Source organism: Phaenicophaeus curvirostris, unplaced genomic scaffold, assembly GCF_032191515.1.
Source record: "Phaenicophaeus curvirostris isolate KB17595 unplaced genomic scaffold, BPBGC_Pcur_1.0 scaffold_344, whole genome shotgun sequence".
Classification (NCBI taxonomy): domain Eukaryota; kingdom Metazoa; phylum Chordata; class Aves; order Cuculiformes; family Cuculidae; genus Phaenicophaeus; species Phaenicophaeus curvirostris.
Genome location: NW_027206945.1, coordinates 35,962 through 55,381, shown reverse-complemented (window position 1 = coordinate 55,381; position 19,420 = coordinate 35,962). Strand labels below are relative to the sequence as shown.

The window sequence follows — 19,420 nt, the reverse complement described above, 5'->3', positions numbered from 1 at the left end:
GGCTCTGAGGGGTGGAAGAGGGGATTTGGGGGGCGTGGAGGGGCTCTGAGGGGTGGAAGAGGGGATTTGGGGAGCGTGGAGGGGGGTTTGAGGGGTGTAAGAGGGGATTTGGGGGGCGTGGAGGGGCTCTGAGGGGTGGAAGAGGGGATTTGGGGGGCGTGGAGGGGCTCTGAGGGGTGGAAGAGGGGATTTGGGGGGCGTGGAGGGGGGTTGAGGGGTGGAAGAGGGGATTTGGGGGGCGTGGAGGGGCTCTGAGGGGTGGAAGAGGGGATTTGGGGGGCGTGGAGGGGCTCTGAGGGGTGGAAGAGGGGATTTGGGGGGCGTGGAGGGGGGTTGAGGGGTGGAAGAGGGGATTTGGGGGGCGTGGAGGGGCTCTGAGGGGTGGAAGAGGGGATTTTGAGGGGCGTGGAGGGGGGTTGAGGGGTGGAAGAGGGGATTTGGGGGGCGTGGAGGGGCTCTGAGGGGTGGAAGAGGGGATTTGGGGGGCGTGGAGGGGGGGTTGAGGGGTGGAAGAGGGGATTTGGGGGGCGTGGAGGGGCTCTGAGGGGTGGAAGAGGGGATCTGGGGGGCGTGGAGGGGCTCTGAGGGGTGGAAGAGGGGATTTGGGGGGCGTGGAGGGGGGTTGAGGGGTGGAAGAGGGGATTTGGGCGGCGTGGAGGGGCTCTGAGGGGTGGAAGAGGGGATTTGGGGGGCGTGGAGGGGGGGTTGAGGGGTGGAAGAGGGGATTTGGGGGGCGTGGAGGGGCTCTGAGGGGTGGAAGAGGGGATCTGGGGGGCGTGGAGGGGCTCTGAGGGGTGGAAGAGGGGATTTGGGGGGCGTGGAGGGGGGTTGAGGGGTGGAAGAGGGGATTTGGGGGGCGGGGAGGGGCTCTGAGGGGTGGAAGAGGGGATTTGGGGGGCGTGGAGGGGCTCTGAGGGGTGTAAGAGGGGATTTGGGGGGCGTGGAGGGGCTCTGAGGGGTGGAAGAGGGGATTTGGGGGGCGTGGAGGGGCTCTGAGGGGTGGAAGAGGGGATTTGAGGGTGCAGGAGGGGGTGCAGAGGGGGCTTGGGGGGGTTTGGAGAGACCAAACACCCCTACCCTGTCCCCAAACCCCTCCAATTCCCCCTTCCCGCACCCCAAACGCCTCCAAATCCCTCTTCCCTCACCCCAAATCCCTCCAAATCCCCCTTCCCTCACCCCAAATCCCCCTTCCCTCACCCCAAATGCCCCCAAATCCCCCTTTCCTCACCCCAAATCCCCCTTCCCTCACCTCAATTCCCTCCAAATTCCCCTTCCCTCTCTTCAAATGCTCCTTCTCTCACCCTAAATCCCCTCAAATGCCCCTTCCCTCACCCCAAATCCCTCCAAATTCCCCCTTTCCTCCCTTCCCTCACCCCAAATGCCCCTAAATCCCCCTTCCCTCACCTCAAATCCCTCCAAATCCCCCTTCCCTCACCTCAATTCCCTCCAAATTCCCCTTCTCTCTCTTCAAATGCCCCTTCCCTCACCCCAAATCCCCTTTCCCTCACCCCAAATGCTTCAAATCCCCTTTCCCTCACTCCAAATGCTCCAAATCCCTCTTCTCTCACCCCAAATCCCTCTTCTCTCACCCCAAATCCCTCTTCCCTCACCCCAAACCCCGCTTCCCTCACACCAAATCCCCTCAAATGCCTCTTCCCTCACCCTAAATGCCCCCAAATCCCCCTTCCCTCACCCCAAATCTCCCTTCCCTCTCCCCAAATCTCTTCAAATCCCCCTTCCCTCACCCCAAACACCCCCAAATCCCCCTTCCCTCACCCCAACTGCTCCTCCCCTCACCATTAATGCCTCCAACTCCCTCCGAACGTCCCTTCCCTCACCCCAAATGGCCCCAAATCCCCGTTCCCTCACCCCAAACATCCCCAAATCCCCCTTCCCTCACCCCAAATCCCCTTCCCTCACCCCAAATCCCCTTCCCTCACCCCAAATCTCCCTTCCCTCACCCCAAATCTCTCCAAATCCCCCTTCCCTCACCCCAAACGCTCCTCAATCCCTCTTCCCTCACCCCAAATCCCTCTTCCCTCTCCCTGAATGCCCCCAAATCCCCGTTCCCTCACCCCAAACACCCCCAAATCCCCCTTCCCTCACCCCAAATCCCCCTTCCCTCACCATTAATGCCTCCAACTCCCTCCAAATGCCCCTTCCCTCACCCCAAACACCCCCAAATCCCCCTTCCCTCACCCCAAACACCCCCAAACACCCCCTTCCCTCACCCCAAATGCTCCTTCCCTCACGATTAATGCCTCCAACTCCCTCCAAATGCCCCTTCCCTCACCCCAAACACCCCCAAATCCCCCTTCCCTCACCCCAAATCCCTGTTCCCTCACCCCAAACACCCCCAAATCCCCATTCCTTCACCCCAAACATCCCCAAATCCCCGTTCCCTCACCCCAAACATCCCCGAATCCTCCTTCCCTCACCCCGAATCCCCCTTCCCTCACCCCAAACACCCCCAAATCCCCCTTCCCTCACCCCAAACACCCCCAAATCCCCCTTCCCTCACCCCAATCACCCCCAAATCCCCCTTCCCTCACCCCAAACACCCCCAAATACCCCTTCCCTCACCCCAATCACCCCCAAATCCCCCTTCCCTCACCCCAAACACCCCCAAATCCCCCTTCCCTCACCCCAAACACCCCCGAATCCCCGTTCCCTCACCCCGAATCCCTGTTCCCTCACCCCAAACGCCCCAAATCCCCCTTCCCTCACCCCAAACACCCCCAAATCCCCTTTCCCTCACCCCGAATCCCTGTTCCCTCACCCCAAACACCCCAAATCCCCATTCCCTCCCCCCAAACACCCCCGAATCCCCGTTCCCTCTCCCCAAACGCCCCCGTCTCCCCTCAAACGCCGCTGTTTCCCCCCGCGCAGGCGGCGTTCTCGTGCATCCGGCAGCTGTGGGGCCGCCGGCCGCTCAAGGTGTACGGGGGCCGCATGGCCGAGTCCATGCTGGCCATCCTGTGCCACATCCTGCGCGGGGAGCCCCTCATCCGCGAGCGCCTGCGCCGCGACCGCGACGGCGCCCGCGCCGACGACGAGGCCGCCGCCGCCGAGGACGGGGCCCCGCGCCGCGAGCCCCAGGTCAACCAGCAGCAGCTCCAGCAGGTGAACCCCAAAATCCCCTCCGCGGCCCCGCAAATCCCCTCTTGAGCCCCCAAACACCCCCTCTGAGCCCCACAGACCCCCTCCTGTGCCCCCAAAGTCCATCCTCAACGCTCCGAATCCACTCCTGTGTCTACTGAGCCCACTTTTTTATTCCTAAACTTCATTTTTCCTTTCCCGAACCCCCTTTCTTGTTCCTAAACTTCATTTTTCCTTCCCTGAACCCCCTTTTTTGCTCCTAAACTTCATTTTTGGCCTCTAGTCTTCCTTTTTCCTCCCCCAAACCCTCTTTTTCCTCCCCCAAACCTTCTTTTTCCTCCCCAAACCTTCTTTTTTCCTCCCCCAAACCCCCTTTTTTGCTCCTAAACTTCATTTTTGGCCTCTAGTCTTCCTTTTTCCTCCCCCAAACCCTCTTTTTCCTCCCCCAACCCCCTTTTTTATTCCTAAACTTCATTTTTGGCCTCCAGTCTTCCTTTTTCCTTCCCCAAACCCTCTTTTTCCTCCCCCAACCCGCCTTTTTCCTCCCCCAAACCCCTTTTTTCCTCCCCCAAACCCCCTTTTTTGCTCCTAAACTTCATTTTTGGCCTCTAGTCTTCCTTTTTCCTTCCCCAAACCCTCTTTTTCCTCCCCCAAACCCCTTTTTTCGTTCCTAAACTTCATTTTTGGCCTCCAGTCTTCCTTTTTCCTTCCCCAAACCCCCTTTTTCCTTCCCCAAACCCTCTTTTTCCTTCCCCAAACCCTCTTTTTCCTTCCCCAAACCCCTTTTTTCCTTCCCCAAACCCCCTTTTTCGTTCCTAACTTCATTTTTCCTTCTCCAACCCCCTTTTTTCGTTCCTAAACTTCATTTTTGGCCTCCAGTCTTCCTTTTTCCTCCCCCAAACCCCCTCTTTCCTCCCCCAAACCCTCTTTTTCCTTCTCCAAGCCCCCTTTTTCCTCCCCCAAATCCTCTTTTTCATCCTCCAATCCCCCTTTTATGTTTCTGAAGTTCCTTTTTCCTCACCCAGCCCCTCCTTTTCCTCCCCCAAACCCTCTTTTTCACCTTCCAATCCACTTTTTTTCCCTAAAATTCCTTTATTCATCCCCACAACCCACTTTTTCCTCCCCCAAACCCCCTTTTTCTCCCCCAAACCCTCTCTTTCCTCCCCCAAACCCCCTTTTTCCTCCCCCAAACCCTCTTTTTCATACTCCAATCCTGCTTGTTTGTTCCTAAACCCCCTTTTTCCCCCCCGAACTCGGCTAACGCCTCGGTTCCGCAGCTGATGGACATGGGCTTCTCCCGGGAACACGCCATGGAGGCTCTTCTCAACACCAACACCATGGAGCAAGCCACCGAGTACCTGCTCACGCACCCCCCGCCCCTCATGGGGGGCACCGTGCGGGTAAGGAGAGAGTTTCGGGGGGTCCTGGGGGTGCCCCCCCACCCCCTGCCGCCCCTCACCGCCCCTCGCGCCGCCCCCCAGGACCTCAGCATGTCGGAGGAGGACCAGATGATGCGCGCCATCGCCATGTCCCTGGGCCAGGACATCCCCATGGACCAGCGCGCTGAGTCCCCCGAGGTCTGCGGGAGCTTTGGGGACCCCTCTGACCCCCGTTTGCCACCCCCTCGCCCTCTTTTGTGCCCCTCGAGTCCATCGCGCAAATCCCTCGTTCCTTTTTGGAGCCCCCTCAGCTCCTTTTTCTGCCCCTCAGCCCCGTTTCTCACCCTTCCAGCCTGATTTCTCACCCCTCCAGCCCCATTTCTCACCCCTCAGCCCCATTTCTCACCCTTCCAGCCCCATTTCTCACCCCTCAGCCCCATTTCTCACCCCTCAGCCCCATTTCTCACCCTTCCAGCCCCATTTCTCACCCCTCAGCCCCATTTCTTACCCTTCCAGCCCGATTTCTCACCCCTCCAGCCCCATTTCTCACCCCTCAGCCCCGTTTCTCACCCTTCCAGCCCCATTTCTCACCCTTCCAGCCCCATTTCTCACCCTTCCAGCCCCGTTTCTCACCCCTCAGCCCCGTTTCTCACCCTTCCAGCCTGATTTCTCACCCTTCCAGCCCCATTTCTCACCCTTCCAGCCCCATTTCTCACCCTTCCAGCCCCATTTCTCACCCTTCCAGCCCCATTTCTCACCCCTCAGCCCCATTTCTCACCCCTCAGCCCCATTTCTCACCCCTCAGCCCCATTTCTCACCCTTCCAGCCCCATTTCTCACCCCTCAGCCCCATTTCTCACCCCTCAGCCCCATTTCTCACCCCTCAGCCCCATTTCTCACCCTTCCAGCCCCATTTCTCACCCCTCAGCCCCGTTTCTCACCCTTCCAGCCCCGTTTCTCACCCCTCAGCCCCATTTCTCACCCTTCCAGCCCCATTTCTCACCCCTCAGCCCCATTTCTCACCCCTCAGCCCCATTTCTCACCCCTCAGCCCCATTTCTCACCCTTCCAGCCCCATTTCTCACCCCTCAGCCCCATTTCTCACCCCTCAGCCCCATTTCTCACCCCTCAGCCCCATTTCTCACCCTTCCAGCCCCATTTCTCACCCCTCAGCCCCGTTTCTCACCCTTCCAGCCCCGTTTCTCACCCCTCAGCCCCATTTCTCACCCTTCCAGCCCCATTTCTCACCCCTCAGCCCCATTTCTCACCCCTCAGCCCCATTTCTCACCCCTCAGCCCCATTTCTCACCCCTCAGCCCCATTTCTCACCCTTCCAGCCCCATTTCTCACCCTTCCAGCCCCATTTCTCACCCTTCCAGCCCCATTTCTCACCCCTCAGCCCCATTTCTCACCCCTCAGCCCCATTTCTCACCCCTCAGCCCCATTTCTCACCCTTCCAGCCCCATTTCTCACCCCTCAGCCCCATTTCTCACCCTTCCAGCCTGATTTCTCACCCCTCAGCCCCGTTTCTCACCCCTCAAGTTGTTTTCCAGCCCCTTTCCTCACACTGAGACTCCATTTTTCAGCCCTTCCAGCCCCATTTCTTGCCCCTCAATCCCTTTTCCTGCCCCCCAGCTCCTTTTCTCACACTGTGATCCCATTTTTCGCTCCTCCAGCCCAATTTTTCACTCCTCGAGCTGTTTTCCTGCCCCCAGCTCCTTTTCTCACACCGAGACCCCATTTCTCGCTCCTCTAACCCCATTTTTCACCCCTCCAGCCCCATTTCTTGCCCCTCAGCCCCATTTCTCACCCCTCAACCCCTTTTCCTGCCCCCCCGCCCCTTTTCTCACAGAGACCCCATTTTGTGCCCCTAACCCTCATTTTGTGCCCCAAATCCCCCATTTTGCCCCCCAAATCCCCCATTTTGCCCCCCAAACCCCCATTTTCTGCCCCAAATCCCCCATTTTCTGCCCCCAACCCACATTTTCTGCCCTCCAACCCCCATTTTTTGCCCCAAATCCTGCATTTTGCCCCCCCAAACCCCCATTTTGCCCCCCAAACCCCCATTTTGTGCCCCAAATCCCCCATTTTCTGCCCCAAACCCCTATTTTGTGCCCCAAATCCTGCGTTTTCTGCCCCCAACCCCCATTTTCTGCCCTCCAACCCCCATTTTTTGCCCCAGATCCTGCATTTTGTGCCCCCCAACCCCCATTTTCTGCCCCCTACCCCCCATTTTGCCCCCCCAAACCCCCATTTTGTGCCCCAAGTCCCCCATTTTCTGCCCCCCAACCCCCATTTTGTGCCCCAAATCCTGCATTTTGTGCCCCCCAACCCCCATTTTCTGCCCCCTACCCCCCATTTTGCTCCCCAAACCCCCATTTTCTGCCCCCCAACCCCCATTTTGTGCCCCAAATCCTGCATTTTGTGCCCTCAACCCCCATTTTGTGCCCCCAACCCCCATTTTGTGCCCCCAAACCCCCACTTCGTGCCCTCTATCTTCTATTTTGTGCCCCCCCAGCCCCCGTTTCCCCCCCCGGGCACCCCCTTTCTCACCCTTTTCCTCCTCCTCTCGGCCTCAGGAGGCCGCCTGCCGCAAGGAGGAAGAGGAACGTCGCGCCCGCGAGCGCCAAGAAGAAGAAGAAGCCAAATGCTTGGAGAAATTCGAAGGAGCCGAACCCTTGGAAGCGGCCGAGCTCTTGGCCTTCACGGATTCCATGCTTCCCGGTTGCTCCCAGCTCCTCGACGAGCTTCCCGACACCGTTTACCGCGTCTGCGACCTCATCATGACGGCCATTAAACGCAACGGGGCCGCCTACCGCGACTCCGTCCTCAAACAAGTGGTGTTAAACAGGTAAAAAATGAGGGGAAAAAAGGGAATTTTTGAGGATTTGGAGTTTTTGGGGATCATCCTGATGGTTTTTGGGGGCTCCTTGACCCCCCTCGGAACGCAGGTTTGGGAAGCGGCCGACGTCCTCATCAAGGCGGCCTTGCCGCTCACCACCAGCGACACCAAAACCGTGTCGGAGTGGATCAGTCAGATGGCGACGCTGCCTCAAGCTTCCAACCTGGCCACGCGCATCTTGCTCCTCACCCTCCTCTTCGAGGTGACGCGTTGAGGGGGGCTGGGGGGGGATTTGAGGGGGTTTGGGGGGGATTTGAGAAGGTTTGGGGGGGATTTGAGGGGGTTTGGGGGGGATTTGAGAGGGTTTGGGGAAGATTTGAGAGGGTTTGGGGGGGATTTGAGAGGGTTTGGGGGGGATTTGAGAGGGTTTGGGGGGGATTTGAGAGGGTTTGGGGGGATTTGAGAGGGTTTGGGGGGATTTGAGAGGGTTTAGGGGGGGTTTGAGAGGGTTTGGGGGGGATTTGAGGGGGGTTGGGGGGGATTTGAGAGGGTTTGGGGGGGATTTGTGGGGGTTTGGGGGGATTTGAGGGGGGGTTGGGGGGATTTGAGAGGGTTTGGGGGGGATTTGAGAGGGTTTGGGGGGGATTTGAGAGGGTTTGGGGGGATTTGAGAGGGTTTGGGGGGATTTGAGGGGGTTTGGGGGAGATTTGAGAAGGTTTGGGGGGGATTTGAGAGGGTTTGGGGGGGATTTGAGAGGGTTTGGGGGGGATTTGAGAGGGTTTGGGGGATTTGAGAGGGTTTGGGGGGGATTTGAGAGGGTTTAGGGGGGGTTTGAGAGGGTTTGGGGGATTTGTGAGGGTTTGGGGGGGGGTTTGAGAGGGTTTGGGGGGATTTGAGAGGGATTGGAAGGGATTTGAGAGGGGTTTGGGGGATTTGAGAGGGTTTGGGGGGGATTGAGAAGGTTTGGGGGGATTTGAGAGGGTTGGGGGGGATTTGAGAGGGTTTGGGGGGGATTTGAGAGGGTTTGGAGGGATTTGAGAGGGGTTTGGGGGGATTTGAGAGGGTTTTGGGGGAGATTTGAGAGGGTTTGGGGGGGATTTGAGAGGGTTGGGGGGGATTTGAGAGGGTTGAGGGGGATTTGAGAGGGTTTGGGGGGATTTGTGAGGGTTTGGGGGGGGTTTGAGAGGGTTTGGGGGATTTGAGAAGGTTTGGGGGGGATTTGAGAGGGTTTTGGGGATTTGAGAGGGTTTGGGGGGGATTTGAGAGGGTTTGGGGGGGATTGAGAGGGTTTGGGGGGGATTTGAGAGGATCTGGGGGGAATTTGAGGTTTTTTTGAGGGGGTTTGGGGAGGATTTGATGAGGTTTGGGTGGGTCGAGAGTGGTTTGGGGGTTTGTGAGGGAGTTTTGGGATTTGAGGGTGTGTTGGGGGGGAATTTGAGTGCGTTTAGGGGAGACTTGAGGGGGTTTGGGGGGGATTTGAGAGGGTTTGGGGGGGATTTGAGGAGGTTTGGGGATCTGAGGGTGTTTTGAGGGGATTTGAGGGGTTTTCAAGAGGATTTCAGAGAGTTTGGGGGGAATTTTGAGGGAGTTTGGGGGGATTAGGGGGATTTGAGGGTGTGTTGCAGAGATTTGTTGGGGTTTGGGGGATACTTGAGGGGGTTTGGGGGATACTTGAGGGGGTTTGGGGATTTGAGGGTGTTTTGGGGGGATTTGAGGGGGGTTTGGGAGAATTTGAGGGTGTTTTGAGGGAATTTCAGAGAGTTTGGTTTGATTTGAGGGAGTTTTGGGGGGATTTGAGAGGGTTTTGGGAGATTTGAAGGGGTTTGGGGATGATTTGAGGGGGTTTGAGGGAGAGTTGAGAGGGTTTTGGGGAGATTTGAGGAGTTTTGGGGATGATTTGAGGGTGTTTTGGGATTTGAGGGTGTGTTGGGCAGCTTTGAGGGGGTTTGGGGGAGATTTGAGAGAGTTTTGGGGGGGGCTGAGAGAGTTTGTGGGGATTTGAGGGGGTTTGGGGATGATTTCAGGGGGTTTGGGGGAGATTTGAGAGGGTTTGGAGGGATCTGAGAGGGTTTTGTGGGGATCTGAGAGGGTTTTGTGGGGATTTGAGAGAGTTTGGTGGGATTTGAGGGGCTTGGGGAAATTTGAGGGCGGATTGAGGGGTTTGGGGAGGATTTGAGGTGGATTCGGGAGGACTTGAGGGAGTTTTGGGGGGGTATTTGAGGGGGTTGTGGAAATTTGAGGGCGATTTGAAGGGGTTTTGGGGAGATGCGAGGGGTTTTGGGGTGTGGGTGACCCCCGCGGCGCCTCCCCCGGGCTCAGGAGCTGAAGCTGCCGTGCGCTCGCGTGGTGGAATCGAGCTGCGTGCTGGACGTTCTCATCAAGCTGCTGGAGGTGGTTCAGCCCTGCCTGCAGGCGGCCAAGGAACACAAGGAGGTGCAGACCCCCAAGTAAGGATGGGGGGGGCAGCCCCCGAAACCTCCACCCCCCCTGCTGCCCCCCCCCGGGAACCCCTCGTTCACCTATTCCCCAAAAAATCCAGGTGGATCACGCCCGTCCTGCTGCTCATCGACTTCTACGAGAAGACGGCCGTGTCCTCCAAGCGGATGGGCGCAGATGAATAAGGTGAGGAGGACGCAGAGGGGCTTTGGGGGGGTCCTGAAGGGGATTTGGGGGGTCCTGGGGGAGATGGAGGGGTTCTGAGGATTTGGGAGGGGATTTGGGGGGTCCTGGAGGGGATTTAGGGGGGGCCTAGAGGGGATTTGGGGATCCTGGGAGAGATTGAGAGGTGCTGAAGGTGATTTTGGGGGTCCTGGAGGAGATTGGGGAGGTCTGGAGGGGATTTGGGGGGGGCCCTGAAGGGCATTTGGGGAGTCTTGGAAGGGGCTGGGGGGTCCTGGGGGATACTGGGGGTCCTGAAGGGGATTTGGGGAGTCCTGAAGGGGATTTTGGGAGGTCCTGGAGGGGGATTTGGGGATCCTGGGAGAGATTGAGAGGTGCTGAAGGTGATTTTGGGGGTCCTGGAGGAGGTTGGGGAGGTCTGGAGGGGGATTTGGGGGGGGCCTGAAGGGGATTGGGGGATCCTGGGGGAGATTGAGGGGTTCTGAGGATTTGGGAAGGGGTTTGGGGGGTCCTGGAGGGGATTTTGGAGGGGATCTGGGGGGTCCTGGGGGAGATGGAGGGGTTCTGAGGATTTGGGAAGGGATTTGGGGGGTCCTGGAGGGGATTTTGGAGGGGATTTGGGGGGTCCTGGGGGAGATGGAGGGGTTCTGAGGATTTGGGAAGGGATTTGGGGGGTCCTGGAGGGGATTTGGGGGGGCCTAGAGGGGATTTGGGGGGGGGCTGAAAGGGATGGGGGGGTCCAAGGGGGGATTGGGGGAGTTTTGAAGGGGATTGAGGGGCCCTGAAGGGGATTTGGGGGGGTCCTGAAGCGGATGTGGGAGGTCCTGGAGGGGGATTTGGGGATCCTGGGAGAGATTGAGAGGTCCTGAAGGTGATTTTGGGGGTCCTGGAGGAGATTGGGGAGGTCTGGAGGGGATTTGGGGGCGCCCTGAAGGGGATTGGGGGATCCTGGGGGAGATTGAGGGGTTCTGAGGATTTGGGAAGGGATTTGGGGGGTCCTGGAGGAGATTTTGGAGGGGATTTGGGGGGTCCTGGGGGAGATTGAGGGGTTCTGAGGATTTGGGAAGGGATGTGGGGGGTCCTGGAGGGGATTTGGGGGGGGCTGAAAGGGATGGGGGGGTCCGAGGGGGGATTGGGGAGTTTTGAAGGGGATTGAGGGACCCTGAAGGGGATTTTGGGGGTCCTGAAGTGGATTTTGGGGGTCCTGGTGGTGATTTTGGGGGTCTTGGAGGAGATTGGGGAGGTCTGGAGGGGATTTGGGGGGCCCTGAAGGGCATCTGGGGAGTCTTGGAAGGGACTGGGGGGGGCCTGGGGGATACTGGGGGTCCTGAAGGGATTTGGGGAGTCCTGAAGGGGATTTTGGGAGGTCCTGGAGGGGGATTTGGGGATCCTGGGAGAGATTGAGAGGTGCTGAAGGTGATTTTGGGGGTCCTGGAGGAGATTGGGGAGGTCTGGAGGGGATTTGGGGGGGCCTGAAGGGGATTGGGGGATCCTGGGGGAGATTGAGGGGTTCTGAGGATTTGGAAGGGATTTGGGGGGTCCTGGAGGGGATTTTGGGGGTTCTGGAGGGGGATTTGGGGGTCGTGGAAGGGATTGGGGAGATTCTAGAGAAGATTAGAGTGTTCTGAGGGGGGAATTTTGGGGCCTGGAGGAGATCTGGGGGGTCCTGGGGGAGAGCAGAGGATTGGGGAGTCCTGAAGGGTATTTGGGGGGGTCCTGGGGGAGACTGGGAAGTCCTGGAGGGGACTGGGAGGTCCTGAGGGGAGGATTTGAGGACCCTGGAGCAGCTTGAGGGGTCCTGGGGGTGGATTTGGAGAATCTCGGAAGGGATTGGGGGCGTCCTGGGAGTTACTGGGGGTCCGGGGGGTGGATTTTGGGGTCTGTGGTCCCCCCCGATGACTCTTCCCCGGCTTTCCCAGTACCTGCAGGCGACTGGGAACAACTGGCGGTGGTTCGATGACCGCTCGGGGCGCTGGTGCAGCTACAGCGCCAGCAACAACAGCACCATCGACGCCGCCTGGCGCGCCGGGGACACCAGCGTGCGCTTCACCGCCGGCCGGCGCCGCTACACCGTCCAGTTCACCACCATGGTGCAGGTAACCCCGAGCCAGGGGCCGGGGGACCCCGAAAATGGCTGGAGGGGCTTCAAAAATGGATGGGGGGGGCTTCAAAATGGCTGGAGGGGCTTCAAAAGTGGATGGGGGGCTTCAAAATGGGTTGAGGGGCTTCAAAATGGATGGAGGGGCTTCAAATGGCTGGAGGGGCTTCAAAATGGGTTGAGGGGCTTCAAAAGTGGATGGAGGGGCTTCAAAAGTGGATGGAGGGGCTTCAAAATGGATGGAGGGGCTTCAAAATGGGTTGAGGGGCTTCAAAAGTGGCTGGAGGGGCTTCAAAAGTGGCTGGAGGGGCTTCAAAATGGATGGAGGGGCTTTAAAATGGATGGAGGGGCTTCAAAATGGGCTGAGGGGCTTCAAAATGGGCTGAGGGGCTTCAAAAGTGGATGGAGGGGCTTCAAAAGTGGATGGAGGGGCTTCAAAATGGATGGAGGGGCTTCAAATGGGTTGAGGGGCTTCAAAAGTGGATGGAGGGGCTTCAAAAGTGGATGGAGGGGCTTCAAAATGGGTTGAGGGGCTTCAAAATGGGCTGAGGGGCTTCAAAAGTGGATGGAGGGGCTTCAAAATGGATGGAGGAGCTTCAAAATGGGTTGAGGGGCTTCAAAATGGATGGAGGGGCTTAAAATGGGTTAAGGGGCTTCAAAAATGGCTGGAGGGGCTTCAAAATGGATGGAGAGGCTTCAAAATGGCTTGAGGGGCTTCAGAAGTGGATGGAGGGGCTTCAAAAGTGGGTTGAGGGGCTTCAAAAGTGGGTTGAGGGGCTTCAAAAATGGATGGAGGGGCTTCAAAATGGATGGAGGGGCTTCAAAATGGGTTGAGGGGCTTCAAAATGGATGGAGGAGCTTTAAAGTGGATGGAGGGGCTTCAAAATGGGTTGAGGGGCTTCAAAAGTGGATGGAGGGGCTTCAAAAGTGGATGGAGGGGCTTCAAAATGGGTTGAGGGGCTTCAAAAGTGGATGGAGGGGCTTCAGAAGTGGATGGAGGGGCTTCAAAATGGGTTGAGGGGCTTCAAAAGTGGATGGAGGGGCTTCAAAATGGGTTGAGGGGCTTCAAAAGTGGATGGAGGGGCTTCAAAATGGATGGAGGGGCTTCAAAATGGATGGAGGGGCTTCAAAATGGGTTGAGGGGCTTCAAAAGTGGATGGAGGGGCTTCAAAAGTGGATGGAGGGGCTTCAAAATGGATGGAGGGGCTTTAAAATGGATGGAGGGGCTTCAAATGGGCTGAGGGGCTTCAAAAGTGGCAGGAGGGGCTTCAAAAATGGATGGAGGGGCTTCAAAATGGGTTGAGGGGCTTCAAAAGTGGATGGAGGGGCTTCAAAAATGGGTGAAGGGGCTTCAAAATGGGTTGAGGGGCTTCAAAATGGGTTGGGGGGCTTCAAAAGTGGCTGGAGGGGCTTCGAAATGGATGGAGGGGCTTCAAAATGGGTTGAGGGGCTTCAGAAGTGGATGGAGGGGCTTCAAAATGGGTTGAGGGGCTTCAGAAGTGGATGGAGGGGCTTCAGAAGTGGATGGAGGGGCTTCAAAATGCATGGAGGGGCTTCAAAATGGGTTGAGGGGCTTCAAAAGTGGATGGAGGGGCTTCAAATGGGTTGAGGGGCTTCAAAATGGGTTGAGGGGCTTCAAAAGTGGGTTGAGGGGCTTCAAAATGGGTTGAGGGGCTTCAAAATGGATGGAGGAGCTTCAAAAATGGGTTGAGGGGCTTCAAAATGGATGGAGGGGCTTTAAAGTGGATGGAGGGGCTTCAAAAATGGGTTGAGGGGCTTCAAAGTGGCTGGAGGGGCTTCAAAAGTGGATGGAGGGGCTTCAAAATGGATGGAGGGGCTTCAAAATGGATGGAGGGGCTTCAAAATGGGTTGAGGGGCTTCAAAAGTGGATGGAGGGGCTTCAAAAGTGGATGGAGGGGCTTCAAAATGGGTTGAGGGGCTTCAAAATGGGTTGAGGGGCTTCAAAAGTGGATGGAGGGGCTTCAAAAGTGGGTTGAGGGGCTTCAAAATGGGTTGAGGGGCTTCAAAATGGGTTGAGGGGCTTCAAAAGTGGATGGAGGAGCTTCAAAATGGGTTGAGGGGCTTCAAAATGGGTTGAGGGGCTTCAAAAGTGGATGGAGGGGCTTCAAAATGGCTGGAGGGGCTTAAAAATGGCTGGAGAGGCTTCAAAATGGGTTGAGGGGCTTCAAAAATGGGTTGAGGGGCTTCAAAAGTGGGTGGAGGGGCTTCAAAAGTGGGTTGAGGGGCTTCAAAATGGGTTGAGGGGCTTCAAAAGTGGATGGAGGGGCTTCAAAATGGGTTGAGGGGCTTCAAAATGGGTTGAGGGGCTTCAAAATGGGCTGAGGGGCTTCAAAAGTGGATGGAGGGGCTTCAAAGTGGGTTGAGGGGCTTCAAATGGGTTGAGGGGCTTCAAAAGTGGATGGAGGGGCTTCAAAAGTGGATGGAGGGGCTTCAAAATGGGTTGAGGGGCTTCAAAATGGGTTGAGGGGCTTCAAAAGTGGATGGAGGGGCTTCAAAAGTGGATGGAGGGGCTTCAAATGGGTTTGAGGGGCTTCAAAATGGGTTGAGGGGCTTCAAAAGTGGATGGAGGGGCTTCAAAATGGGTTGAGGGGCTTCAAAATGGGTTGAGGGGCTTCAAAATGGATGGAGGGGCTTCAAAATGGGTTGAGGGGCTTCAAAATGGGTTGAGGGGCTTCAGAAGTGGATGGAGGGGCTTCAAAAGTGGGTTGAGGGGCTTCAAAAGTGGATGGAGGGGCTTCAAAAGTGGATGGAGGGGCTTCAAAAGTGGATGGAGGGGCTTCAAAATGGGTTGAGGGGCTTCAAAAGTGGATGGAGGGGCTTCAAAATGGATGGAGGGGCTTCAAAATGGGTTGAGGGGCTTCAAAATGGGTTGAGGGGCTTCAAAAGTGGATGGAGGGGCTTCAAAAGTGGGTTGAGGGGCTTCAAAAGTGGATGGAGGGGCTTCAAAAGTGGATGGAGGGGCTTCAAAAGTGGATGGAGGGGCTTCAAAATGGGTTGAGGGGCTTCAAAAGTGGATGGAGGGGCTTCAAAATGGGTTGAGGGGCTTCAAAATGGATGGAGGGGCTTCAAAATGGGTTGAGGGGCTTCAAAAGTGGATGGAGGGGCTTCAAAAGTGGATGGAGGGGCTTCAAAATGGGTTGAGGGGCTTCAAAAGTGGATGGAGGGGCTTCAAAAGTGGATGGAGGGGCTTCAAAATGGGTTGAGGGGCTTCAAAAGTGGATGGAGGGGCTTCAAAAATGGGTTGAGGGGCTTCAAAATGGATGGAGGGGCTTCAAAAGTGGATGGAGGGGCTTCAAAATGGATGGAGGGGCTTCAAAATGGATGGAGGGGCTTCAAAATGGGTAGAGGGGCTTCAAAAGTGGATGGAGGGGCTTCAAAATGGGTTGAGGGGCTTCAAAATGGGTTGAGGGGCTTCAAAAGTGGGTTGAGGGGCTTCAAAATGGGTTGAGGGGCTTCAAAATGGATGGAGGAGCTTCAAAAATGGGTTGAGGGGCTTCAAAATGGATGGAGGGGCTTTAAAGTGGATGGAGGGGCTTCAAAAATGGGTTGAGGGGCTTCAAAAGTGGCTGGAGGGGCTTCAAAAGTGGATGGAGGGGCTTCAAAATGGATGGAGGGGCTTCAAAATGGATGGAGGGGCTTCAAAATGGGTTGAGGGGCTTCAAAAGTGGATGGAGGGGCTTCAAAAGTGGATGGAGGGGCTTCAAAATGGGTTGAGGGGCTTCAAAATGGGTTGAGGGGCTTCAAAAGTGGATGGAGGGGCTTCAAAAGTGGGTTGAGGGGCTTCAAAATGGGTTGAGGGGCTTCAAAATGGGTTGAGGGGCTTCAAAAGTGGATGGAGGAGCTTCAAAATGGGTTGAGGGGCTTCAAAATGGGTTGAGGGGCTTCAAAAGTGGATGGAGGGGCTTCAAAATGGCTGGAGGGGCTTAAAAATGGCTGGAGAGGCTTCAAAAATGGGTTGAGGGGCTTCAAAAATGGGTTGAGGGGCTTCAAAAGTGGGTGGAGGGGCTTCAAAAGTGGGTTGAGGGGCTTCAAAATGGGTTGAGGGGCTTCAAAAGTGGCTGGAGGGGCTTCAAAATGGATGGAGAGGCTTCAAAAATGGATGGAGGGGCTTCAAAAGTGGGTTGAGGGGCTTCAAAAGTGGATGGAGGGGCTTCAAAATGGGTTGAGGGCCTTCAAAAGTGGATGGAGGGGCTTCAAAAGTGGCTGGAGGGGCTTCAAAATGGATGGAGGGGCTTCAAAATGGGTTGAGGGGCTTCAAAAGTGGATGGAGGGGCTTCAAAATGGGTTGAGGGGCTTCAAAAATGGGTTGAGGGGCTTCAAAAGTGGATGGAGGGGCTTCAAAATGGGTTGAGGGGCTTCAAAAATGGGTTGAGGGGCTTCAAAAGTGGATGGAGGGGCTTCAAAATGGGTTGAGGGGCTTCAAAAATGGGTTGAGGGGCTTCAAAAGTGGATGGAGGGGCTTCAAAATGGATGGAGGGGCTTCAAAATGGGTTGAGGGGCTTCAAAATGGGTTGAGGGGCTTCAAAAGTGGATGGAGGGGCTTCAAAATGGGTTGAGGGGCTTCAAAAGTGGATGGAGGGGCTTCAAAATGGGTTGAGGGGCCCTAGAAGTGAATGAGGGACCCCAAAAGTGAATGAGGGACCCCAAAAATGAATGGAGGGACTTAAACAGTGGATGGGGGACCCCAAAAATGGGAGAAACCAGCTCCAAAGTGAGGGGTCACCCCCTTATCGACCCCTCCGGGTGAGCAAGGGGAGGGAGAAGCGGCGGCTGCTTCGCCTTTAGGTCAGTTCGTGGGCCTCGTTGAGGCCCAGAAAGGGGGGACGCACCCCAAAAAAGTGGGGGGGACACCCCGAAAGTTGGGGTTACACCTCCTTATCCTCCTCCCCTGCTGGTTTTCAGGTGAACGAGGAGACGGGGAACCGGCGTCCGGTGATGCTGACGCTGCTGCGACCCCCCCGGGCCGGAAAAACGGGGGGCAAAGACGGCGCCGAGGGGGAGCAGGCGAGCGAGGAGGGGCAGGAACCCGAAAGCAGGAGCAAGGAGGAGCCCCCCGGTACGTGGGGAGGGGTCTGGGGGGGCAAGGAGGGGGTTTCGGGGGGATTGGGGGTGTCTGAGGGGCCTGTGAGGGGTTTGGGGGGTCGTCGGAGGGTTGGGGGGGGTCCTAGGGGGCAATGAGGGGGTTTCGGGGTGTTTGGGGGGGGGTCTGGGGGGCCTATGAGGGGTTTGGGGGGTCGTCGGAGGGTTGGGGGGGTGTCCTAGGGGGCAATGAGGGGGTTTTGGGGTGTTTGGGGGGGGATCTGAGGGGCCTGTGAGGGGTTTGGGGGGTCGTAGGAGGGTTGGGGGGGATCCTAGGGGGCAATGAGGGGGTTTCGGGGTGTTGGGGGGGGCCTGTGAGGGGTTTGAGGGGTCGTAGGAGGGTTGGGGGGGGTCCTAGGGGGCAATGAGGGGGTTTTGGGGTGTTTGGGGGGGGTCTGAGGGGCCTGTGAGGGGTTTGGGGGGTCGTAGGAGGGTTGGGGGGGGTCCTAGGGGGCAATGAGGGGGTTTTGGGGTGTTTGGGGGGGGGTCTGGGGGGGCCTATGAGGGGTTTGGGGGGTCGTAGGAGGGTTGGGGGGGGTCCTAGGGGGCAATGAGGGGGTTTCGGGGTGTTTGGGGGGGGTTCTGGGGGGGCCTGTGAGGGGTTTGGGGGGTCGTCGGAGGGTTGGGGGGGGTCCTAGGGGGCAATGAGGGGGTTTCGGGGGGATGGGGGGGGGGTCTGGGGGACCTGTGAGGGGTTTGGGGGGTCGTAGGAGGGTTGGGGGGGGTCCTAGGGGGCAATGAGGGGGTTTCGGGGTGTTTGGGGGGGGGTCTGGGGGGCCTATGAGGGGTTTGGGGGGTCGTCGGAGGGTTGGGGGGGGTCCTAGGGGGCAATGAGGGGGTTTCGGGGTGTTTCGGGGGGGGTCTGGGGGGCCTGTGAGGGGTTTGGGGGGTCATAGGAGGGTTGGGGGTGGTCCTAGAGGGGAAATGAGGGGGTTTTGGGGTGTTTGGGGGGGGGTCTGGGGGGCCTGTGAGGGGTTTGGGGGGTCGTAGGAAGGTTGGGGGCGGTCCTAGGGGGCAATGAGAGGGTTTCGGGGTGTTTGGGGGGGGGGTCTGGGGGGCCTGTGAGGGGTTTGGGGGGTCGTAGGAGGGTTGGGGGTGGACCTAGAGGGGAAATGAGGGGGTTTTGGGGTGTTTAGGGGGGGGTCTGGGGGGCCTATGAGGGGTTTGGGGGGTCGTAGGAGGGGTGGGGGTGGTCCTAGAGGGGAAATGAGGGGGTTTTGGGGTGTTTGGGGGGGGGTCTGGGGGGCCTGTGAGGGGTTTGGGGGGTCGTAGGAGGGTTGGGGGGGTCCTAGGGGGCAATGAGGGGGTTTTGGGGTGTTTGGGGGGGGGTCTGGGGGGCCTATGAGGGGTTTGGGGGGTCGTAGGAGGGTTGGGGGTGGTTTTAGGGGGCAATGAGGGGGTTTTGGGGTGTTTGGGGGGGGTCTGGGGGGGCCTGTGAGGGGTTTGGGGGGTCGTAGGAGGGTTGGGGGGCATCCTAGGGGGCAATGAGGGGGTTTTGGGGTGTTTGGTGGGGGGTCTGAGGGGCCTGTGAGGGGTTTGGGGGGTCGTAGGAGGGTTGGGGGCGGTCCTAGGGGGCAATGAGGGGGTTTTGGGGTGTTTGGGGGGGGTCTGGGGGGCCTGTGAGGGGTTTAGTGGGGCAATGGGGGGGTTTTAGGGGTGTTTGGGGGGGTCTTGAGGGGCAATGAAGGGGCACGGAGGGGTTTGGGGGGTCCTAGGGGGCAATGAGGGGGTGTAGAGGGGTTTTGGGGGGTCTGGGGGAGCCTAAAGGGGTTTGTGGGGGCCGTGAGGGGCAATGAGGGGGTGTAGAGGGGTCTTGGGGGGTTCATAGAGGGGTTTGGGGGGTCATAGAGGGGTTTTGGGGGGTCTGGGGGAGCCTAAAGGGGTTTGGGGGGGCCTTGGGGGGCAATGAGGGGGTGTAGAGGGGTCTTGGGGGGTCGTAGAGGGGTTTGGGGGGGGTCTTGGGGGGTCATAGAGGGGTTTTGGGGGGTCTGGGGGAGCCTAAAGGGGTTTGGGGGGGGCTTGGGGGGCAATGAGGGGGTGTAGAGGGGAATTAGGAGGCCGTGAGGGGAATTAGGGGGAGTATGAGGGAAATTAGGGGTGTGTGAGGGGAATTAGGAGGCCATGAGGGGAATTTAGGGGTGCGTGAGGGGAATTAGGGGGGGTATGAGGGAAATTAGGGGGATTTAGAGGTGCGTGAGGGGAATTAGGGGGCCGTGAGGGGGATTTAGGGGAGCGTGAGGGGAATTAGGGGGGGTATGAGGGAAATTAGGTGGATTTAGGGGTGTG

General features: G+C 58.0%; 1 protein-coding gene across 1 annotated transcript in view; it reads left to right on the top strand.

The window, feature by feature from the left end:
* LOC138734968 (E3 ubiquitin-protein ligase HUWE1-like) overlaps window positions 1-19,420 on the top strand; it is a 97,342-nt gene that overhangs the window by 43,519 nt on the left and 34,403 nt on the right. Inside the window, exons 33-41 of the mRNA XM_069882798.1 lie at window positions 2,890-3,123; window positions 4,377-4,499; window positions 4,581-4,676; window positions 7,055-7,319; window positions 7,422-7,579; window positions 9,637-9,764; window positions 9,857-9,924; window positions 11,842-12,032; window positions 16,958-17,111. Coding sequence (XP_069738899.1) covers window positions 2,890-3,123; window positions 4,377-4,499; window positions 4,581-4,676; window positions 7,055-7,319; window positions 7,422-7,579; window positions 9,637-9,764; window positions 9,857-9,924; window positions 11,842-12,032; window positions 16,958-17,111 — 1,417 coding nt within the window. The remainder of the gene's footprint in view (window positions 1-2,889; window positions 3,124-4,376; window positions 4,500-4,580; window positions 4,677-7,054; window positions 7,320-7,421; window positions 7,580-9,636; window positions 9,765-9,856; window positions 9,925-11,841; window positions 12,033-16,957; window positions 17,112-19,420) is intronic.